This window comes from Neodiprion lecontei, chromosome 5 (genome assembly GCF_021901455.1).
Source record: "Neodiprion lecontei isolate iyNeoLeco1 chromosome 5, iyNeoLeco1.1, whole genome shotgun sequence".
Taxonomy (NCBI): domain Eukaryota; kingdom Metazoa; phylum Arthropoda; class Insecta; order Hymenoptera; family Diprionidae; genus Neodiprion; species Neodiprion lecontei.
The window spans coordinates 10541314-10567295 of NC_060264.1; the positions used below are offsets into that span (position 1 = coordinate 10541314).

Below are 25982 nucleotides of genomic sequence, written 5' to 3' on the forward strand. Positions count from 1 at the left end.
TCGCATGAAATTTCATAAAGATATGCGAGGTATAGGAGGTTTGATACCCAGCACGAATCCCATATTGTCATGTTTCAGAAGCTATCGCAAGTCAAGACCGTCATGACCAAAAATGTTTCATCATTTAGCAGGCAATCAAAATTCTAGCCTTATACATGGGTAGAAATTTTGCAACTCCATCGTCTCAGCGAATTCTGCTGAAACGACAGAATTTATAGTTATAGTAACTCGAGAAAGAAATATTGTTGACCTCGATATGTTGACGGTACATCTCGTTGCTGCGCCAGAGGATTCGCTTTTTCCTTTAAGAAAATAACGATTGCGTTCTGAATTCCGGAGAAACTGATAGGCTTGCTTGTTTTGATGGGGATGGATAGAAAAATGTAATAGAAGTGGTGCGGTTTCAAACATTTATGGTAAAAATTGGGATATCGTCTTGTATTTGGCAGTTCAATTCCAGCACTGGAGCAGTGCATGGCGGTTTTAAATCCGTGCAGCAATTGATTGTACTAAAGTTGATCGATCGAGCTGAATACTTGATTGGAAAGCGTGTATAAAGATTAATAGGATATCGTAAAGCAGAACGCAGTTAACCTCACAGAGCGAGATAACGACGAGATATGAAGCTGGTTGGTGCAGCAAGGGATTGCGGCGCTTTGAAGGGGTCGTTGATGATCAGTTTGGATCGGCGAACGTTAGAGAAAAGTTGCGTGATTGATTATGCCGGAGGAAAGAAAATGATACGTGGAGGGATTTTAACGATCTTTTGATTGATCCATACGCCATCGCCTGCGTGCCAGAAAGAATTAACGTCTCTCTCTCTCTCTCTCTCTCTTTTTTATTTTATCTTCGTTATATTTATTGTACGACACGTCCTCGAGCAGCGTGTTAAAGTTGTTCGTAGAAGAGTTTGCGAACGATAATGCGAAAGCAAGTATTTCAATTAATTTCCTGCCATCGAGGCTGCATGCAGGTCAAGTGGAACTTTACCACGCCATTAATTGCATAGCTAATAATTGTCATAGGCGAGCATTGTTCCTTTTCACCAGTTGCCCTGTCGAACGGGAGATTTATCCGGTAGCGTAGCGCTTTTGGGAATCAACTGTAGCGTACAAAACCGGTTGAAAATCAGTTTTTAACATCATTAGAGTATCAGAATCGTCAAGTTAAAAGTGATCTAGGTTCAAAACATGTCAAAAATTTCTTGCATAATTGATTTTTTTAGGATTCTCTCATGTGAATCAGATGCTTCCATGAAATTAAAAGTATGTATGGATACATTATCTTCAAAATACGTTTTTTCTAATGACATATCCACAGATCGTCGATCGATTTGCTATTGTTTCAACAGATAATTTATATACATCTACAATATACATAAATTTTTTTCGCTGAAACCGAAAGTAGAGTTGGGAACTTCAATATTGAAAGAAATTGTCTAATTAACAAGAAAGCCTCATGTAACGGGAATCGAAAAATTGCTCGAAGATAAAAATAAACGAGGTTGAAATTTGTGACGTGGACGAACCGATGTATTTTTAGAAGAAGTCTTTTTGCATCGAAAATTTAACACCTTCAAAGTTATTCAACATTTTATTACTAACTTCAACTTTGTCAAGAAAACGACAAATGAAAAAAACAAAAGAGAAATAAAACTAAACTACAAAATATCGCAATAATACGAGAACGAATGATGCGTCGAAAAATGTTCAAAATTTATTTACTAAACCTGCACGGTGCTAGTAAAGCAATAATTATCGTGCTGTTTGTTGTTTTCTTATTTCTTGTCGGTGTTGCAGTACGTATACCGATGACTTTGCAGATCGCGGTTCGCCTGCTTTTGACGAATGTACGCAGGCACGCAAGTTTTGACAGGTGAAAGCCGAACCGTCGTATTATTGTACAACAACGTACGTTGGTTCCTCGTACAAAGTACGCAAGTTTATATTTCCGACATTCGATATGTTCAAAGGCGCGCGATTGATATACACATAAAGCATTTTACCCGATTCGCAAGGTGAGTCTAAGGATGTGGTCTTCTTTTCGCGTATATAACGTATCCTATTAGATCTGCAGACACGTCGGTTTGTTATCGCTAATATTTTTGGATTCAGCCTTTGCGTAGGAAGCGTAACGAATTTAACCTCATCTCTTTCGTTGATCGCGATGCTCCAACATACACAGGTATAATAACACGATACTCGGAACCATACTGAAATTATTTTTAAAATAAGCAGAATAAGAGATGCCGTCAGCTAATCCTGCTTTCTCGGAATGTTTAGATTCGGAAGAATGTGGGAGAGAAATAAAATAATTTATTACCGTATACGTGTACACAATATCGGTAAGAATAACCGTCGATCCCGGTTTTAAGTGGGTCGCTACACGTTGTACATACATAGTAGGTACAATGTATATACCGTGTCTTCCGATCTCGATGTTGTAAAACCCAGAATATAATCAAATGGTTGCGAACTTCGCTGTAACTGTATCGTGTAGCTATTTTGAAAATCATCGATCGAGATCTGTTCGACGATCGCTGTTTGCGAAGAACACATAATATCAACACTAATTGCTTATTTCAATTCCAAAGTCTATACCCCTCGTACAGTATTTGAATTGTGAAATACATATATATTATACCTGATGTGTAATCTACCCGATATCTTTATGATTTTCAATAATTGGCATTGCGTTTTTGCAAATTTTCTGAAAGCTTTAATGGTACTAAAATTTACGAGGTAGGATTATTGCAATTAACATTGCAACGAATGTGTAGGTGAAAAAATACTTTTAACGTTATTAATTCGGCCGATTTTTATGTTGGTAGGAATTTAAATTCGACGAGGAAAAATCAAACTCTTAAAGCGAGGTTGTCGATACCTTTATTCAAATATCCAAGACAATTTCACTGAGATATTGACGGTACGAATTTTCTCCTTAGTTCTGCCGTTATGCTAGAACGATGCGTAAGGTCCTGTATGTACCTTTCGCGAAAGTGTTTCGTAGCATTGGTTCTACGTTTACTTTCTTTTCTGATGTTATCTGAGATTACAGAGTAACGGTTTCTGAACTGCTCGGCAGTAACGGATACTAACGATTTTCCAAATGGCCGATATAATCAAAAATGAATCGGTCAGTTCTTTCACATCAAAGACATTTGATGTAAAGCGAATTACGTAAGGACGTCACGTTTTCAGAAATGAGAATCAAGGGTTCGCTTTGATTTACCGATTTCCGGTTCTCTTTCATTTCAAACGACGCTGCAGTCGGAATTTACTAACCGAGTGAAATATCACTTATTTTGTCTTTCATCGCGATGCGAAAATTTCGCAGTCAGTGCAATTCTACATGCGACGCCAAACAAAATTATCCGAAAACTTCTTGGTTTTATGCGAAAATGATTGCAAGAAATGTATTCCTGCGATAAGAGGTAATTCAATCGTATGAATAGATGTCTTGGTACTATTGTTGCTCAGTACAACAAATCTTTTTTTGGACATTTGTATTTTTATGCGGTATTATCACATCAGTGACGCGTGTGAGGCTGAGATTAGTAACGTTAACGTAACGAAACATCAGGGATAAAATCGTTATTGTACAATTTTAGAATGACTTTCGAGGAGTTTGTTTCGTAAAATACGAGTATATTTTATTCACGATGGTTTACTAGATTTCAGACATTTCCAAAGATGCGAAGCAACGCTCTTTCCTAAACACGCATCGTTACAGTAACGTTACTAACTTCATACTCATTGATTCGCAGAGACTTTCAAAATAGTCAAAATAAGTGACGTTTGACGTGGTTTGATGCAGGCTAGAACCCGTTACAATATCCTATTTCTCAAAGGAATGACTTAAAACCTGTTTTGTGGTGATACCAAAACAGTCTCTCTCTGCAATCGATTTCGATCCCGACCCCCTTTGAACAGACAACTTACAAATAGGGTTGTCAGAAAACATATAAAACACACCGCGGAAGTCGTAAAACCCTTCGCATATTCCAACTTTTTGTTCACCACGTTATACAAGTTTCATATTTCCCGAATCAGCTCGATCTTGGAAATTACCATATATCGCCAGGCTTTATTCAACCGCTGTGCAATCCCTACAAGAATAAAACATGACATGTTCTTCTCTCCTTTCAGACTTCTGAATTCGAGCCACGTGTCTTGTCTTCGAGTATGTGTGCGTATGCTATCAACATTAAATACATCCCACTAAAATATGGATCCTTTTAAAATTCTCGGTAGAAATTTCGTTACCAAACATCAGATAGTCTGAAGATTCTTCACCAAAAATCTTGTGTCGGATTGACCGAAGTCTTTGATACTGGCAAAGCTGGAGCTGGAAGTAAAGCTTGCCAAATTATAGGCAATACTTTCAAAGAATCTTGGACGATAAAACTTACTATTTTAATTATTTTAATTATCCTAGCATCAGCTTTATCGGATACTCTAGTGAAATAAATTCTGATGAAAAATCAACTACGGATTACAGAGGACTTATTACGTCTTACGTACGAGTATTCTATGTAATAAAGAATATAAATACTCTAGCTGGAAACATTCTTCAGGTCTTTGATATTCTGATGTATATCTACAGGCCGTCTTTATTCGTATCATTAATAGCTTCGTATAATATTATAGTATACTAATGATATGCTTTTTGGCAAATGAGAATTTTCAAGACGAATGTTTCGGATGAAACAAGGATGTACAGTCGGATCGATAAAGTGGTTTGAATAGAAACATGACAAAACAAAGGCACGGAATATCTCGCTCAAGCTTATCTAGCTGTATATAACTGAAAAAGTCTTCCGTGAAACGGTAAAAACTTTCTAAAATCTAAATTTCGAATTGTATTAAAAACTTCAGAGAAATAACATTATTCTATCGCTTATTTCTGAAAAAAAAGTCGATTATTCTGACTTTGCTAACAACACTTCTTACAGCCGAAATTCAGTGCATACAAATTTTCTTTCCGGATCGCAGGGATTATTTCAAAATCATTTTCAATTTCGTGAGGTTGAGTTCCACTTTTTACACGTGTGTTTGGTCACGCATTTGCTGCATCAAAATTATCAGCGGACTGTAACGTACGACCTCTACATCCTTAAAAGCTCTCGAAATCGCAAAATAAACACACGATTTCAATGATCGAGTATTTGAATGAATTTTTTTTATTTCATATTCTTGTAGATTGGAAAGAAATATTTTGGACGTATTTTTTATTTTCCGATTGAATCCAAATTGCCATTAATATAACAGATTGAAAACTATAACATTGTGACGTCACTCATGTTAAGATATATCTATATATATTAAAATCAGTGAAATTCAATCACCTGTAACATGAAAAATTATCATTTTTAACGAAAAACAAAAAATACGTCCTCGTGATTTTGGCTTGCACTGCATTGTGCACCTCTAAAACTGAAAAAAAAAAATTTCACTCAAATACTCAATTCCCAGCCTCACTATTCGCTGAGATCACCGGTACCGGTTTGCAACAAAAATACCGGTCAAATTTCACCCAACGCTCCGTGACTCACCTGACTTTAGCGTGTTCGGTACAGGCGATAACCTTGACCGATTTCATATCGTAAGTTTTCTCGATGCAAAACTGTCCCGGCGGGATGTTGAGATGATCGAAAATCAGAGTCCCGTTTTCCATGATGTGTGCATCATCCACGTCACCGATCACCGAATAATTTCCCACGTGATCGCAGTTAGGGAAATCCAGTATAATATCGTAACTGGTAGCGTTCGGTATCGCGAAAGTGTCGGGTGGCGAGCCTTCCGGCATTAGGGCGCACTGAGATTTATCCTCGTGCAAAGTGGCCTCGCTTCCGCAGCACTGGAAGACCATCGGCTTCAGTTCCGTCTTCATCCTGCATAGAAGCAACGCCTCGTTTTCGGCGCAGTATTGGTCGGGCTCGTAGGCATTTCCGGTACCACTGTTCAGGATCAGGAGACCGTTGTCGAAGAAGATGAACGGCTGGGTCTTCGAGTTCGGATAGAAGCTCAGGACCCTGTCGACTCCGCAGTGCGGACGCGTGTTCTCTCGGATATCCCAGTCGTCCGGTATTGGGATTTGCCCTCGGCTCGAAAGCGAGAATATCAAAGGTTGCCACATCGCCGTTGTCGGTACGCACCTGCCGACTTCGCCCTTCGACCCTTCGACCAGCGTCTCACCGGATCGGCAGCACCTTGGAATCGCGGTCCGTGTCTTTTCCACGCTCGGCTCCGACGAAACGATCGTCGAAATCGCGATCAGGACGACGAGCGAAGTGAGGAGGCCCATTTTGGTCGGTGGAATCCTTGCGATCACTTTCACTGAACACCACCGTCACTTTTTTCAGCTCCGATTCCGCCACTCACTTGATTCTGTTCGTGAAAGGTGAGGGGGTTGGGATTTCAACCCTTGCCGATGATTTTTTACCTCGTTCAATATTCTACTCGCAGATGTGCCCACGCTAGTTTTAGTTGTCCGAGAGTAATTTCGCGGTTTTAAATAAGCGCGGTGTCGAGGGGAGTACGGAAATCGTTCGACGCACGACGTTACCGCAAAGAAGTTTCGGAGTCACTAAACCGAAGGGATCCGAAACACGCGGGTAACGTCCGACCGGTCGCTTGGCAGCGTGGTTTCGAGATGCGCGCGCATACTTTCGCCCCCCCACCACAAGCCTTTGGAGGCGTGTGACTGAGTAGAGAGAGATTCAAACAAACGGTAAAACCGCTTGTCGACGCCGGCCCGAGTTCTGAAGAACGGGGTAGAAGCCCTGTGGCTGCGCTGGAGAACGCCCAGCAAGGCAACAATGCGTACTCGCACGGAAACTGCGAGATGCATTCTATTGATTGTCGTAGAATTTCTCAATTTTCCGAAGTGGAAGGAAATGCGAAAATCGGCCGAACAGAATTTTCGAAATGTACAAACTCTAGGTATCTGAAATTCGAAATTTAGAAATATCAAGCCGAAATGAAAAATTGCCTGAATTAATCAGAACATAGCGCGCCGAAATTTACAATCGGTAAGGATTTTCAAACCACAAAATGTAAACCGTCTGAGCTTTCTACGATTTTAATCTTTCTATATTTTGATCTCCACCCCTTTTCTTTAATTCTAAAAGTTATTGTTCACATTCCTTGGAGAAGTTTTCAGTAATGACTAAACTATAATGCGTTGTAACTGGAAAAACGATGGATTCCATTCGTTTAATTCGATTGAGTAATAATAACTTGAAGTTTGTTTTAGTCTAAGAACGGTTTATTTCCTTCGCACCAGGTTCAGGTGACAGTGATTGCATCGAGGATCCAAGCAGTTTTCGTTCAGCTATATTTTAATTTGGCCTGTAAATGTTTGATCAACGAGAAAAACCAATTTTCTGTAGAGTCTAGACCGAATTATTGGTTTAACTACATATTTAATCAATTAACTCCATATTATTTGCAACGTACTTTGGTTTGCCGTTATCGTGAAATTTTTTTCACTGGAACATTTCGATAATTGCAGCGGCTGACAGCTGAAATTTCATCCCCATGAAATATCGATACTACCGAATTACTCATTTCAATAATCATTCGTCATTTTGTTGTTGATAACAAACAATGCTTTGGACAACGCAACTTTGTTAAATAATTACAGGTCTTTAGAGAGCAGAAATTTGAACGGTTCACACTGGATTTTCACCATTTTTCTCACATTTCGCAATTGAAAAACATTTTTTTCATAGGTCAAATCAAATTCAAGTTTCAGATAATATTCGAAATATTTCAGAGAGTAAAATACAAGATGAACGATTATTATTATTGTATTCTTACGTGGTTAATATTGTGGCCAACGTCCAACGGCTATGTCAATAGCGTCTGTCTGCCTCTTGAATTTACTAAAGACTTGGGATACCAGTTGGAAATATCAAACTTGTGGACTTTGTGACACAAATCTAATGCATGCAATGGAAGCGTCTCTTGCTGATATTGAAGAAAGTCACTTGCAGTAAAGATAACAGTAGGGTTTTAAATAAGCTATATACTCAATGTCATCAACATGAATTCTTGATATTCGATATCACTTGCATTGCTGTCATTGCCATCATGGTTAGAAATGTCAAAAGTTATGCGAAGACGGTGAATATCAACAAGAAAATATGGTCATAATATTGATGTAATCAGTAAAATGAAATAAGATTTCAGTGTTAAATTGACTATAGAATTTTACATTTCTCATATAACGGAGTTTAGTTTAGTTCAGTTTAGTACTTTCGTAATACAATAATGCAGTATAATAATAACATGTAGATTTTGTTTGAATTTTCATGATTGATTACTGTATTATATATACTCATTGAAAATGAGGATTTTTCCAGACACTTATTATCACATTTTCAAACACTTTTCTTGCAGGGTTGACAGTAACAATAACTTCAAAAATATCAGGATTAAAAACATTAACAAAATATAACAAAAAATTAAAATCCCTGTAGTATCAATATCTCACACGGTTTAGATATCGGTAATAAATGTTTCTCATATTGAAATACAAGCGTATAATTACGTACAGCAATATCGATATTCGTTTGAGCGGGGAATGATTCTACCAATTTCTCGGTCTTGTTCAAAATTCTGACGCTCTGAAATAATGGATTGATTATTGGGCTCGATAAAAAGACTGATGGATTTGATGTAGGATGAATTTCATGCACACAGAGAAAAAAGATTTGTTGGGCGAAGTGAATATTCTTTCACTGAACTAACTACGGCAGTTCTGGACCGCGAAATAAACATTAATTTGAGGCCGAAAAATTATTCAGTTGATGAATATATATTTGATTACATCAATTCGGCAAAATAGCAAATATATGTTCGCAAAACAACAAGAGAAAAAACATCTCAAATTTATTGTAAAAAAAATTTTTAAATATTCATTTTGAAGATGAGATTCCACGCTACAAGTTCGTTCGTATTAATTTTTTTCAACAAACAAACCGTTTTCGTGATATTTGCTGTAAAAAAATAGTTTAAGCCAATTTTTGACTGCGCGCTGTAAACTACCCCCTACCTTAAACGCTAATTGTGAGAGTTAAGTGCGAATTAGCTAAAAAGTCAATGGAACATAGTTTATGTAAAATTTTATGATAAACATTTTGATCTGTATACTTTTTACCCGTTCGAGCAACGGTTCGTTAGAAAAATTGAAAAACCCAAAAAAAAGTACTTGCTGGGGGTTGTTTTTCTCAATTTAGGGGATGATGCACCCAACTTTTCGGATATTTGTTTCTGCTTATATCACGAGCTCGTACACCAAATTTAAACTCTTTTTAAATTATTTCTCCTAAAAATGCTAATTTGCGTGAACTATTTGTAGCTGCTCTGCATTGATTGAATATTTGATCGACTTGATCGGTAAATTTGATTATTTGTACCATATGACGTTTCAGTTTAAAAAAAAAGAACAGGAGACGCAAAAAATCTATCAGTTCTGTGAATCTACAAAGAAACGTTTAAATTTGCCAAATAAGTAATCCCAGAGAACGATTGTAGAACAAGACAAGATTGTAAAATTTCAAATTGAAAATTTTCTTAAAAATAAAAGTGAAATCTGCATTGTAATTAACACAATTAAAACTTACCAAACACGTTACCTATACGCCAACTATTGATAATTAGTTGTATGTCGAAGAATGAGCGTCTTGGATTTTTTTTTTAACGCCATACTCTAAACGCATGACCTACAAATGACAAAGTCGTACACTTATAACCACTACGCTAAACTATCGCTTACAGGCTGGATGACTCTTCCTTATTTATTTTGAGCCATACACATACTCACAATTATATGTATTAAACGGATTTGTTTACTACATATACTACTCAACTAAATCCGAATTGTCAAATATTATAATGTTCATTTGATTGAAAAACACGTTTGTTGATTCAATTGCTTCCCTCAACTAGATCATTTATTACACTTAAATCAATCACTTACCATATTAAACTAAATTATTCACCGAATTCAACTGGATTCGAGTGGCTGAATAATCTGTAATCCAGTTAATTCGAGCACGCGTTAATTGATTCAATTAGGTTTCCCCACTAAATCATTTTCCACACTAAACTAAATGCGATTTATCAAATATATTATTCGTTTACTAAACTCAACCACATTATCAAGTTTACTCAACTATATTGGATTTGTCAACTGTGCTTTCACTTATTTGATTGAAACATTAACCGGCCTGAGTCAAGTAACTCCCTCAACTATGTAAATCGTTTATTAAGCTGAACTAAACAGAAATTGTTTTAGAAATTTTGCTTTTGAAAGAACAATCGAGTGTCAACTTTTGGACTGATACAGTTGACTCACACACGCTCATCCCTATATCTATATGCGCACACTCATGTACATTGCGCAGAGACTGGCCGTGGCAACATCGCAACGTCCAACAAGAAACAAGAAAAATTTAAGGTTACGTACATCCCGGCGACCGCTCATCTGAATTCATGAAGGTTGCTCGACCTAACAAGAGACCTGCTTTTGTTCTAAAATTTTAACGCATTCACGTTAGACCATTCTATCGTTAAATAGTCAATCTGTACATTGGAACCTAGCTTCTGAAGAATGTATGTATTAGTGTACACTTATGTACACCGGACACAATCTCTCAGAGTGCAACGTTGCCAAAACGTTTCGCTCTCGGCCGTCGCATGACAGAATTCGTCGTGAATATCGAACTTTTTCTACATCTACCGATAAATCCTATGAGTAAAAAGTTGTTGGTTTTTTTTTTTTTTTTGGGCAAATTTCTAATTTTTTCTTTCTGCCACATTTTCATTTTTCATCAGATTAGCACGGACGAGTCAAATGCAATAACAAAAACATCCGCGTTTTATTGGCTCGGTACAGGGAATGTGTTACGAGTACTGGCTTCAAGCGTGATTTTTTCGCAAATGTTTGAGACAATCGTGTTACAAGTTTGTAAAAAGGTGCATCGATATACAAATTAAGAGTAAACAAAATTTCAGCTACATTACGCGGTACCGAGTTTACCGTAGTAATTTTTTTCCGTCTCCAGTAATCAGTTATCTACTGTCAACAATCGAATCAACTACGTGTAATAGGCCAAGAATTGGTCTCGCATTTCCATCGTCATCATAATATTAAGATCATGTAGTACTCCTACCTTTACCGACCGAGCAAACTGACACTTTTTCTTCCTGTATTAGATGAAAAAACGAACCGAGGGGGTTCAAATTTCAACGGTGCATTGCTCTGTTGTAGCAGAATTCAGGAAAGCTAATCTTATCATGAAAATCATTAAAAAAATTTGTAGCTTTTTGACAAGTGTTACTATTCCCACATTTCCCACATTTCAGGAGCCGCTAAATGCATAGCTGAGATACGTTGCGCTATTCCGGAAAGAATGAGGAGTAAAAGGAACCATTGTGCCACTGTTCTCATACAATGTTTAGGTCGCTAGACTAGAACTAAGAATTACAATAATTTTGTAAACAAAAGATGCTCTAACGATCAGGTGGGCGCTCGGGTACACATTTTTTTGACGATTTCCGGGACATGAGTAACTTTCCTGAAATCCGCTACAAAAGTTGAAATTGGAAACCCGTTTCGTTCGTTTGTTTATTAAATATAGGAAGAAAAAGGGTGACCTTGCTCGGTTGGTAAAGGTAGGAGTATTACGTGACCTTAAAATCCTGTTTGAAATTTACAGAATAACAGTATGCAAAAACGTAATTCTAGGGAGTGAGTACACATTACACATATGTATCTAATTCCGCTTACACCTCGAGGCACCATCTCTTAAGTACAGCTCTGTCGCTTTGTGTAGAAACTACAATCATACACGATTGCGTGCATGCTTACGACTTGCGTTCTCCCGTAACACAGGTACTCAAGATTCGCCGACGGTCACCTCTGGTGAATCATCTTGCGTTTAAAGTTACCGCACGATTACTGCCTGTTGCGTTCCCGGCTTCGTTTGCGTCGCATTCATTGGCGCTGTGTGCTTCTAATTGTAAGCGGACGATCATGCGGTGTATATATTTGAAGCGTGTGACTTAGCACTCAACGAGTTGCGACGCCGCAGCAATAATATTCGGCCTGAATACCACCACGACACGTCTGTTGTCATTTCGGGACAACTAGATTTCGCATGTTCAAGGACACATTTTCCCGCCCGTACCTTCATCTTTGTTTTCATTCACTTCTTGCTGTACCTCTCGGAGGACAAAAGATCGGTTCCATTGTCACGAAAAATTAACATCCAATCGATTGTTCGTCGACGGGGTTATCGGGGCAAATCCCTAATGTGTCAATGTGCTTTCACAATTGACGATAACAGCATTGCAAAGTTTCGCTAGAGTTCGGATAAAAAGGTTAACACAGATCCGCTGAAGAAACGTCGAAATGAAAAAGTTTATATACATTTCGCTTCCGGGTCAATAGTCAAATACTCGTTTAAATGCTTTCTCCATCACTGCGGACGTATATTGAACAATATGAAGTCTTTCCAACTTGCACGCGTAACGTGCGACAATTTCATCCGACGTTTCACAAAAAGAAAAGTACAAAAGTAGATTAATACGATTTCTGAAAGTAATCCAGAACTGAGCTTCCACCAAACTATGAGTTCAAGTAGTTTTCGCTGTAAATCTCAAATCATGTCATGACCATTATGAAAATTAATTAAAGTGAAATCATCTTCAGCTTTTCAGTTGTTGAGTTTTACTATGGTTCAATTTTCTTTCACTGATTGTGAGCAATGGTGCGTGAGAGTAAAATTTTTATAAACATTTGCAAAGTGAAATTCGTGAATTATCAGTTTTGACTACTCAGAATACTTTTTATTCATGATTTATCAATCGAAGACATGAATATGATGCGGGAAGCTTGATGAAATGTCAAACTTTTCCAACCTTCTGTATAAAACATGAAACTTTCAGTACATGTAGTCGATGATTTTATATTTGCTTTTCATAATACTGAAAAGTAGTAAACGTTAATTACACGAAGAAAGCGAATCTTTTGACCGCACATTCAAAAGATTTGACCTTTTCGCTGTTTTCTTCTTACTAGATTTCGTTAATTTGATGAATCACGCAGGCTCAAAAAGTGTCGTCTTAGGATTCGGTCGAACGTACGACAGAGTTTGGTTTAAAATTGGAAACACACGCTTGGTGAGTTAAGCAGTATTAAGTACAATGTATCCATTTTTTCCGTCTCAAGATTTTATCTTTCCGTCATAAGTCTGGACCGAAAATCATATTTTTACAAGGTATTCTGTTTCGAATTGGGTAGATAAATAAGCATCACTCAAACTATTGACTAGATAGAGAATTTTCAAATGGCAGACTCGGGTTTTCAAAGGAAATACAAACAATAGTATTTACAGTTCAGTTGAACGTGACGCTACAGCTTGTATATTCGCGAAAAAAACAATATGCATTTGAAAAAATTGTCACCGTATAGATTTCACAAAAGCGGTTTCACCTGTCAGGAATACTCAATTCCGTGGTGTCCATTTCGACTGCCTTTGACGTTTCGGTAACTATTATCTCTAATATTTTCTCTGAAAATCCGCGGTTCCGGGTGTATTTCACGGCCGCCTTTCGATGTCCACGTGTTGTACGAATTCGTACACATACCGGGACAATCTCGTGAAACTTGAAAATCAACCGCGCATGCGCGAGTTTTATCGGCTGTTCGTGCAGGCTGGCCATCCCGAGTTTCAGCTGTCAAACTGTTTCTGCCGGTGATGTAGTTGATACGAATTTTCGAGGTTAGAATCTCCAATAATTGAGGTGGTGACTCGGAGAGGTTTGGAAAGCATTTGTTATTTGGGTCGGAAAGTTGATTCTTCAAAGAACGGTCGGAATCTAATGCTCATGTTCTTTGAAAATTCAAACGTACACATTTCGTTTACGTTGGCCCACCTGCATTGCAGACAAAAATATCGCTGCGGGAAGATTTCGCCGACCAATGAGATTGAATTACTTGGCACACGCGCGGTTGATTTTCAAGTTTCAAGAGAAAACGGATAATTAACGGCCATTAAGATTTTTTCTTTTATCGTTTATTTCCTATTCCTGACTCATTTTTCTCATTCCGCGGTTCCATTTTTCATCCAGTAAACAGTTTTTCTCGCCAAATAACGAAACAATAAATTGAAACAAAAAAAAAGACGTGACACCGCGGTACAAAGTCTCCTCCTATTTCGAACTCGACGGAAATGGTTCGCAACGTTTAACTTGCGCCTGGCGCCACTGCGACGCTTGCAACGATGAAATTTTTTTTTTAGTTCAATACGTTGCGCGGCACTTACACGTGCGGTATTTCTTATAAGTGCAGTCGGCAGAGACTTATATCTCGATCAAGCACCCACTCTCTTTCCTCATACGTACGGTAGAAGCTGCAATTATATTGCACACTACACCCACTTTATTTTTCAGCAGAGTGAACCTATAACTTGACACATATCTCACGGTGCCCAATTTCACTTCAACGGTACATATTTACCACTTAAGATATCGCTGAGAGGGATACCTTGAACCGTGCAGTCTCTTCATGTTACAAGTATCTCTCCATGCTCATTATTTGACGATCTCCGTCATGCCGATATGAATATTTATAGAATCTTCGACATAAGCGTGACATGCATACGCTAGGTATAAGGATAGAAAAAGTAGCGCGACGTAAGATATCCTGAGAAAAAGTATGTGTACATGAACATTACGTTGCGTGAACTTGATTTGAGTCCATAGTTTGACAAAACTTAATGCAAATATTACAAAGTCATCAGAATTCCTGCGCTGGGTTGAGGTAACTAGTCACAAAGGACAGAAGCAATTCGAATAAACAAATCAATGTCATGAGGATTTGTAGTTCTCGAATAGCAAGTCCAATAATTCACAAGCCATTGTAGTATGGACGACACATTAAAGGTGGCAGTACGACATTACTAGCATCAATACTAATGCGAAAACTAATTATACCAACGCCAATATCGATACTAACAACAATAATACTATAAGAGTAATAATAGCACGATAACTGACGCTAACAATGAGAGTAAAAACATTGAGCAGTAAGTAAAGAAAGCAAGAAGTTCACGGAGTTGGACGAATTCTTCGAATGAAATTAAAAAAAGATTTCATATCGGGAAGTTCTTTTTTTATTGGATCCTAGTTGAAAACTCGCATGTGTAGAGAGTGCAAATGTGGCGATTTCAAAGGAACTAGAACAAAAAAAAAAAAAGAAAAATCGTGTGCAAAGACGGCTGGAGGGCGATTTCACTCGTAATTATCTTCTTTCCGCCCTTGATGCACAACGTACTATTTATCAATCGGCCGTTTGTGTTGAAGTAAACATCATTTTTGAGGATGCGATGAGATAATTAGTGTCCAATCCGCGTAACCACCGACCCGTGATACGAAATAATCCCTGCACCGTGTCTACCAGACGTACATCCACCTTTCGTCCCCCTGGTGGTTGAACAAATGACCCGAAATTCTTGACCAACTCCACAAGCCACGACGTAATTCAGGTTTAGGGTAGTCCGCAGTTCTCTCAAACACAGCTTGACGAGTCGGGGAGGGTTCTGCGTAAACACACACGAGCAAAAGGACTCACACCCGCCCCTACATGACCTGCAGCGCATGTTTGGTGTTTAGGTTGATTTACCAGAGTCCCCGTCTGCGTGACGAAGACCGGGTTTCGAGCCGACTATCTCTGGCCCTGGTCCCCGTCCTGCAGGAGCCAAGGGGTAGATAAAATCTCAACCACACCGCCAAACGTTCTGCAGGAACACGCGCGTGGAAACGCATTAAAGCGCCAGCCGGCTCGCAGATACTTGCGGGAATGCGAATATTGTATTTACACGTCGTTTACACGGTGTGCTCGATGGAAAATCACTGCTTACAGTGTCACGCGTGGATGTAATCTTCAGACCACACGATGGTCAGAGGTCAAATATGTAAATACTGCGCAATGGGCCGATCGAGGAGATCTTTCCAGTAAGCTGCTGTATGAACCTTATGTATGGGACATTCTGCGTGTTATAAAGCTGATCATAACCCTAATCCTATCAAAATCGATTTAAAGTTGTGTAGGGAAGGCTTGTTCGTTGGTTTATAGCTTGTAAATTAGTTCTAAGTTCATTTCAAGTTGTTTGTAAATGTTCGATTGCCTAGGAAATAAGTTCAAGTTTGATAAACAACGCTCTTTTCACGGGATTGTTGTGAAAGGGGAGGAGAAAGCGTTCTGTAAAAGATGTTGGAGAAATTGGGACGTTTTGTGAATAATAAATAAAGTTATTTACGACTTTCATATCGCTGGTATCATGAAGTGCACTGGAAAAGTTTATTTAAATTCATTATTCAATTTAAGTCGTTCCACCTCTGTTGTAAAAGTTCATCAGAGAGATACTGGCAACTTTAGTTTATCTAAAAGGACAAGTCTTCCAGAGAACTAAAGACCAGGATCTAACCAGCTGAAGGTTTCAAAAATTCATCAAATTTAAAAGGAAACACCTTAAGCAAATCACCAATCTTATCTTGCGATAAATTGATAAGACTTCTCGTCACGAATTAAATAAATAAATAACCGTAATAAAGTAAAGTTGAGGATAGAAATTTGGGAGACAACACCTTTTCACCACAAAGTTTATAAAATATCAATCTTTAACTGTTTATAATATATGTGAGTTTTTGTAGGTTTCTATTCGAAGTCGTTTACACGTTAAACTATAAACGAAAATCGATAATTTCCGATGATTAAATATAAATATAACTCGAAAACTACAGATTACACAAAGAAAAGTGGGATATAAAAGAACTTCAGTTCCAAGTGAATTTTGAAATTATAATGAAGTTGATGAAATATCAAAAATAAACCTTATAGTTTCGTCAATTTCTCGAAGATCTTTCCTATTTTTATGGTCGAAATTTCAGAGAATACTTTTGTGTTGCTGTAATAAAACTACATGTGTAAATACCATTATGAAACCGGGTAAATTTTGGAAGCTATGACGTTTTTTCTCTTCTTATATCTTCCACGCAGTTTTGTCGTCGAATCATATAATGAGACAGATCTAAAATGTAGATACTATAATTCATAATATTGTACATCTTTATTAGGTATTTTATATAGGTATATATTATACAATAAACGCATTCTAGAATATTTACAATTTGCGTAGAATTTTGCAAGAGAAAATAATTTGGAGTTTCTTCACTAAATCCAGCCCCATAACGAAATGTATTATATATGTTTTTTTTTTTTGACACTAACACGCTAGTATTTTCACAAGTTTTAGCGAAAAAGGTATCGTTTTCGATGAATCAAAGAAACTTGGATTTTCATTGTATGTCGAGTTACAGGTTGAATCAGTTTTCAGATGGTCAGACACCAGCAAGGTTATAACGATAACTCGCGGTACCGCAGAAAAATTTCTGTACCCAAGCATTCAAGTACCGAAAAGGGCCAAAATATTCTTTTATATAAAGTCGCAGTTTTCCCGGCTAATATCTTGTAACCTATTGTAACGATTTTAGGTTCTTCTACGATCTACGCGATAAAATCTGATAAAGATATAAAAACATGAAATCAGACAAGAGAAATTAATTAATATAATTTTGGCAATTTCTTTATTTTTTTATTCCATTTATCTATCCACCCTTTCTTAAATTCGTTATTTTATTTTTACAATATAAAAGGGACTGAATGCCAATGAAGGTTTTGTGTTCTCTGTACTATGTTCAGTTAAAATTTCTACCTGGCTAGGATTTACGCTTCAACTCACTGTTATGACACGTCTTATATTAGCGAACTACGTAGATCTACTAAACCTTCTCGACCCAAACTCGTCTCTCTCTCTCCCTCTCTGTCTTCTCTTCTATTTTCAATACGAATCGTCAGACCATCAAGTTGAGAATATACGTAGGCCGGTACTTTTCGATGCAGAATTTGATGCACTTTCAGATCTCAGGAAAAAAATATACCATTGCATTAAAAAAAAAAAGACAAACAAAGTTGATTCTTACACGTCATTGACGTCTCAAGTTGCAAAAAATGTGACACCGTTAAATTTTTTACCTCTTCGAACCCTCAAGTTGTTGTATTTGTAACTAACGGTTTTGCGTAAAAAAATCACCCGGCAAATAAGATGGCATAAATTCGTTGTTCCTAAGGTTCAGAACCTAAGAGTGAAATTAGAGAGAAAACGCTCACGTAACATCGTTGTCTTATTATTTCCTGTAATGCAGAAGTCAAAGTTCACGCTTAATAGAAGACATGAACTCAGATCTGGGCCTCTGCGAAGCGAGGGGCCTCAAAAATTTACAATTACATGCCTTTTGTTTTACGCCTTGACACACATAGCAAATCATCAAATTTTTAATCACGGTTGTTTCCTGGTTTCGATCATCTTTGCGCAAGAATTTTTCATGCGTGTACGAAGATACGAAATATCTCCGTTTAATCCTGAGTGCCGTAATTACACCACACGTTAGGAATCTAATGGAGGGCTAAGACTGGTCACCGGCAACCGCAAGTAATTGGCGGCTTGTGTATCGTGGACAAGAGGTGAAGAGGAGATTGCGGGATGCTCGAATACTGCAGAGGCTAGGATGTGTGCTAGGTTTCAGAGTTTGTATAGGATACTGCGCATGATCCGTAATTACAACGTGTATGCAGATGCATCTTGCTGCACAGTTCAATTTATATGTTCGTGGTAATTAATGGTTGAATGTCACTGCCGGAACTCTCAGATTATTCTGCCTAAAATTCAGCGAACAGACATCTAGTAACGAACATAAATTCAGTCACCTACTGCGAAAAATAGAATTTTCAAATTTTTTCCTGCTTGTAACGAATTGCTTGTTTGCCAAGCCAAGTACTATAAATGCATTATAGAGAAGGACATTTTATATTAATAAGAATGGTGAGACAGATAAAAATTGGTCAGGAATCGTGATGGAGGATGAAATAAAATAAAATAATAATAAATACTTAAAAATAACGCTTATCTTTTGGAGGCGTCGTACGATAAAAGTAAATGTTTTTCCGCTCTATTGAATCGTCAGTCCTTATATATTGTTTATTTTAATCAATCTAATCATCGGATTCTGAATCTCGTCACTTTCCCAACAGGGTTCGCAAATGTTACAATAGAAAAACAAATAAATAAATAGTTAAAAATTCGGTCTTAGGTCTTGTACGGCCATTACATAGATGTGGATGATTTGACGATTACTGACCGACTGACTATTCTCGCAGCCTCACGATGATCGACACCACACGTATATGTGTGAACGTATACGTGTGATGTCCAGACTCTTACATGCTCATGATAAAAAGATTTTGACAGCAAATTGTAAATTACGCGTCATCGAAGCCTGGCAACTTTTGGTTACCAGAATTAGGTACTTTTTACAAGAAATATATGCTCCGATCGTGACACGAACAGTTAACAAGTACGTTGAAACAAAAAATGGAGAATATTTTTGAACAACTAATGTATTTACCGTTAAAGACGTGGCAAATTTGAAAACCGGTACGTAATTCCTTTTTATGAGGTGCCTAGAGTCTGTCCTTACTGACCAAGTGAAATATCAGTTGTTTTTACTATTATCAACACCCGTGCATCATTGACAGGAAAAAGTCACAGCTGGCGCAATTCTACGTCCGAGGCAAAAGAAGGTGGGAGTGGTGAAACCGAAATGTTGTTTCGAATCTGAATACCCTGCTACACAGCTAGAAGAGTTGCGGCCCTTTCCGAAACGAACGATAAGCAATAAACATCGGGCTTGATTATTCTTTGAATCCCAGTGGCATTCGAACGAGTTGTGTTCACGCAACGGACGTGGCGTCGAAGGGGTGATTAGCATAGTGTCCCGTCACCCTTGAACGTATATCAGCCGTTGAATTTAAGATTGTATTCGATTGCGCAGACCTTGGATCGTGACGAGGCATATGTAAAGGGGCATAAATGGCATATTATACAATGCGGGACGAAGCCCCTGCCCCTCGAGCTTTTGGTAAAACGTGTTAATCTCCTCCGAGCTTATACATGCACACACGACACTGGGAACTCCTAGTCAGTTATGTTCGCTCGACTTACTCACACCCAGGCGTGAACGGTCGTTTAAAAGATTATAACTTAAGATCACCAGGGGCGATACGACGTACGAGGCGTTATGGATAACCGGGCGAAGATCGGTGATGTCGTTTATACTACGAAATAGAACGTTGTTATATCCACTTTCAATTTCTTTTTATCAGATTCGAAATGCCGCTTCACTGGCTATACAAGATATGCGGGGTTTTCAATGTAAAATTAGATTGCTAATTTCCTGAACTCCTCCTCTCAAGTTTCTTGCACCTTTAACAGGTTTTGAGATTGTTATAAATCAATAGTTCCTTTACGATATCCACGATAAAGATTGAACTTCGTAGCTATCCGATTCACAGATATTTTTCAGAGCAAGTCATGACTCATGAATAAAACTCATGTATATGTAAGGAAGTTTACTTCCTTAACCATGATTTGAATAGACCCGCGCTCACACGCGGGTCGGTAAAGTAGTGGACCATCGATACGAGTGAGGAAAGAAGAGAGGAGATAGAGATTGCGAAATATCAGGTGCAAATAATAAGTAAATAGATTATTGTAATAGAGCGAATGAAAGAGGTGAAGAATAAACATTGAATGTAGTTTCTTTGTTTATTTCAAGTTGTATATAGTAACTATGTAAGTTTGAATAAGTAAATAAAATACAAAATCTTTGTTTATTTCAGAGAAACGGTTCTTAGTTATTTTACACCCACCCATTTGACTACTCAATAAAGTAACCTCATATTACATATATTATACATGTACAAGTTTTGCATCTTTGTATGAAATTTCTGATATCTATTTGAAAAAAAGAATTTCACTGAAAGAGTGCAGATTTTACTAAAAATCTACATAAACCATTTGCAGTATTCCAAAAGCCATACAAATTGATTTGGCTGAAACTTACACACAGCGTGTCTTGTTCAAATTCAAGAAATTTTTCAACGATATACACTGTTTTTTGGGCCTCTTACAGTCGGGAAAACATTATAACAAGTACCGAAATCTGTTATATGAGTGAAAGAACAAGTTATCGGCAGAGTAACATGATAAAAAACGAAAGCCTTCGCAGTGCGGCTGAAGGGTAATCCTAAAAATATTGTCACTTATTAACCCTTTCGTAAATTTAGTTCACAGTATCGGTGCATACGATAAAAAGCTGCTTGTATTGATAATAAAATGAAATCAGACCGTAAGTAATTAATTGTTTCGCAATCAGTGCAGCGGGAAAATCAGGACGAGCCTGCAAGCCACGCACTGCTGGAAGAAATGAGAACTTTTCATCGAAAGAAATATTCGAATACCTTTATAATAACAAGTAGATCGAGAGAGAATTCATTCTACCTCATACCGTTTTTTACACGAAAATTGAATTTTCAGATTAAATGTTTCGTTGCAGTGAAATTCGTTGTATTAGTCTTATATCGTCATCGGTATGCTTTAATACATCACTCGCTATTTCCCTAAAATGTTCATTTTAGATTTTCCGAAGTTACAGGAAACAAAGAAAAACCGAGATTTTTCGGAATTTCAAATCTTTTTTCCGCTTGTTTTGTGTAAGATGTACTTTTTGTTCCTTATAAATAAATCGGCTGCAGATGAGTTCGTTTTGGAATAAATAATTTCTACCTGTGCAAGGAAAAGGTGTATAAGCAATGTTACAAAGACAAAGTACACGATGAAGCAGTAAACCTTCAAAATACTGATCATTATGTTTTTGTACCTTTTACGTTTTTCAGGTTAGGCGACACATTGTGTGTGAGGTGCTGTTAGTGGGCAACCGTCGTTATTGATACGAGGAAAAACGAGCAAAGCTTTCGTCTTATTTTTGTGAATTCGATCAGGGAGAAGGCATCATACGAATCTAACTGTCAGTTGGTGTCTGAATATTTAATACTTCGATTTCGCAGCAAGTTTGTAGGTACAAGCAGTTCCTACTCAAAGCTGTTGACACTGCGCAATTCAATGTCCATTCTACGGTATCATACATTATGGAAATTCACATCACTCCGGAGATTAGAAGTCTTGCGAACAAAAACTCATCCCTGCAATTGAACACATACGTTTTGTACCGCTTAATTGTCAGTATAACGAAAGACGATCGTGTTGTTCTTCTGGTGAAATTCATCACACAAACGAGTTACGTTAGAAGTGGCAATTTTCGTTAACCCCGAGTTTTCTGATATCAGCGCAGCGAACGAAAAGCGACGAACAATTGGAACTCGAAGTTTGATATCATTGTCAGGAGCGAATGAGAAGGACTTCGTGAATAACTCGCAAGATAATAAAAATAAATTTAATCTTGCTACATGCTTCATATACTCTTCAGAAAACTTAACTATTGTTCGTTCTATAAATTAATAAAGTCAGAAGAACTATGCAGGTGTAAAAAATTACTTGTATACTTTTGTGCAAAGATGATCGACGTTTACGTGTGGAATCGATGAAATTCTAGGTCGTAGAAATACGAACTGAACCTATTTAAACATCACATACCCCATGTAAAGAAAGTTATGTTATGCAACAGAATAGATTAGGCGTTGAATCCATTCACAGCCAGAAAATTTCAATTTTTGAGCACGTGTCTCGAGTTTTCTCCGTATTCAAGTCCGATTTGAAAAATCCCTGCATTTACAAGGAAGGTACCCCAGGTTGATTTCTCCGATTTGAATAATTTTGTAATATGTTTTATTAGACTAAAAACTGAACGACACGAATTTTTTTTGATCTGCCGTTAAACACTTTGAGAGGGTAAAACCACCCTTCGAAGTAAGGCATGCCAAGGAACGATTCGACATTTTTTTTTTTCTTACTTCAGAAAATTACATTCTCCATTTCTCGTTACGTAAAAACTATCTCGGTTGAATTGATTAAAAAATATTATGTTCTTGTGAGTAAAACTGCCGAATCACCCCTCGACATGCCTTACTTTGGAGGGTTGTTTCACTCCCTTAAAGTGTTTGATGGCAGATAAAAAAAAATACGTGTCGCTTAGGTTTTAGTCTGGTACAACATATTACAAAAGAAATAAAATCGGAGAGATCGACCTGGGATACCTTCCTTGTTAGCAATATCGTATATTCGAAAGTAATACAATTTTTTAAAATTTCGGTTGAAATTATTCCATTTTATTTTAATCTTGTAGTCAAGTCTTGGCAATGCGTAATGTACATTATGCAATGTGTATGCAGGGTTTTCGCAATCCTCAAATGGATTTTTGTTTCCACGATTCCAGCGTGCCGAATTCATATGTAGGATTTGGTGCTGGGCAAGTTGGGTAAACCAAATATGCGTCGAGTTACGATTAGTTATTCCTGACTTGACCATCCATACCTCTAGTCGAGAGGTCGACGGAGATCGGTTTGTAAAATGAAGCTATAAATTTCGACATTCCTACATCTGTGTACGTACGCGTTTACCTATACAATGTATATGAAATTATGTAAATGTTTGGTGAATCGACGCGGGATTTCGAACGGTTTGCTCGGTAGGGGGGGACAAACGGAACGGTGATAAATTCCAGAACAGCTTACGATGAGCATTCGTGGGTTTTGGGTATTCAGAATTCAGTTAATATCCTCTGCTATTACAATGCTAAACGGGATGTCAGCAACAAGCAACAACTCTCGCTAAACTCATATAGGTTAGGTTAACTAATCAGAGATAATAATTCGTTTCGAGTTTCCAGAGTTGCACATACTTGGGTTTAACGCAGATGGTTAATAATTAATTTGCAACCAGAAAACTGTAGCATGACCTCAATTAACATGATTGCAATTTTATTTCAGCTGCACAAATATCTGTATATTAATCAAATCAATTATTATACAACAGCAAGATTAACTGAAATACGATTTTATCTTCCACTAACGCAAGTCCCAAAAATTGAGAATGTAATTTGAAAAATCGGTAACAGACGATGGTGATATAAATTTTACAGTGAAGTTTAGGCACAAATTACAGTAAACACTTTCTGTCAGTTGAATACCTGCTCAAGGGCTGTAAAAATTACACGTACACTAAAATTCCTTACCACGTAATTGCTATCGAAGAAACACCGCGTAGCTACTTTTCTTCCGAAACATTCCAAGAAGATTCAAACAAGATCGTATTCTAAAATTTGAGAAACAAGTGTTTGATCCTTGGATTTGCAACGTGAAGCAGTTCGGGCTTTGATCTAGATTGTTATTTTTTCTTGTTACTTTTGTTTCCACCCTCTGAAAGTACTCTGATTGCGAGTAGTCATCCGGAGCCCGAAGGTTTAATTTTCTCATCGTGTTGGGTAGATAAGCCTCCATGACCTCATCTAGTCAGGGTGGCTGGCGCTCTTTGATATTGACGAGGAAAACGTTCGCTGAAAAGTTATTCCAGAATAAGATTGATGCGTTTGATGCGTGCGCACAAGCTTGAATCGGTACCTGAGGGTTTTAGCCGGCTGTCCGGGAATGATGAATTGCATTTTGACACCCTCGCCACCGTCGTACATTCACCCTGCAATAACTTCCGCAGTGATGTGAGTCCGCGATTCGAGCCGGAGGCCGAAAGTGTTCGCAAACTTGCCTCGTCATTCGGTTCGGGGATTCCCAACACCTGTCAAATTGCATCGAAAAGGCACTCGGTCCTCCGGTTGCACATACCCAAGTGTTCGCATGCTCATCCGTGAGAATCGATTCACACGTTACACACATTTCAAATTACACACATACTGTATTGATTTGCCTGCCAAAGTTCCCTTATCTTGCACGAGGGCGATCCACCAACTTTTGCCCAGCTTTCTAGGGTCAAAATTTTTATCTCGCAGCAATTTGGATATCCTTTAGTACACACCAAGATATGAACATGCTTTAACTTTTCGGCTCTTAGGCCTTAAGGTAGTTGGATAGTAATTTCAGAAATGTTGAATTCAAATGAGTTTTAATAACATAATTTTTAAAGTAATTTTAAACAATCCTGTAAAGTTTGAAAATGATTTACCGTTTAGTTACTGAATTTTTTGATTTTAAATTTGAGCTATTTTATATTATGTGGATGGGGACTAGGATAAAAACAGATAGTTTCGAGTTGGCTGTTTTAGAATAAACTATTTAGGACGGGAAAAAATATTGAATAAGATAAAATGAATATTTAAGAATAATATCTCAAATTTTTGTGCATTTTGTCCGTCATCTAATAATTAAAAACATAATTTAAAAAAACTATCCGATTGTAATTTTAGTTAGGTTGTACATTTGGCAACATCGGAAGTAAACACATTACGCGCGGTATTCAAATTACTGGTTTTCTGCTGTTTAGATATGGTACTGCTAAAACACTTTATTTTTATTTTTTTTCACCACGAATCTCCCTTCAAATCGTAACTGATACGACATTTCGATTCACAAAAATAAAGGTTATAGCGAGGTAAACACCGAAGGTTCAAGCAGACTACAACACAAGAAAATCACGCCACGTTGCCAAATTTATTTACTGATTATTTGAGGAATGCAGTTCTCACGATTATCCATTGGATGGCGTTACCGTCGCTACCCAACAAGCTTACACAAGTTCATGTATGTATGTATGTAATCTTTATTGCTCCCCTTGGGGTTACAAGGACTTCCCTTTTCCTCTTCCTTTACAATATTTTTTACATGTTTTCTTAACCTATTCTTACCCTAATTCTTACTTCCTACCTTATCCTTACTTATTTTCTAATTGCCTGTGTCCTGTGCCATTGCCTTGCCATTCCCTTACTTTCCCTCTTATCCTTTTCTTACTTTTTATCCTTATCTTTACTTAACCTTATCCTATTTTACCTTATTCTATTCCCTAATTCGTCCTTATCCTAATCGACTTCCATTTCCCATTCATATCT

General features: G+C 37.5%; 1 protein-coding gene across 1 annotated transcript in view; it reads right to left on the reverse strand.

The window, feature by feature from the left end:
* LOC107221510 (probable G-protein coupled receptor Mth-like 1) overlaps positions 1-6578 on the reverse strand; it is a 127549-nt gene extending 120971 nt beyond the window's left edge. Inside the window, exon 1 of the mRNA XM_015660514.2 lies at positions 5555-6578. Within this exon, the coding sequence (XP_015516000.2) occupies positions 5555-6306 (752 nt within the window). The 5' untranslated portion in view covers positions 6307-6578. The remainder of the gene's footprint in view (positions 1-5554) is intronic.
* Between the last annotated feature and the right edge of the window lie 19404 nt (positions 6579-25982).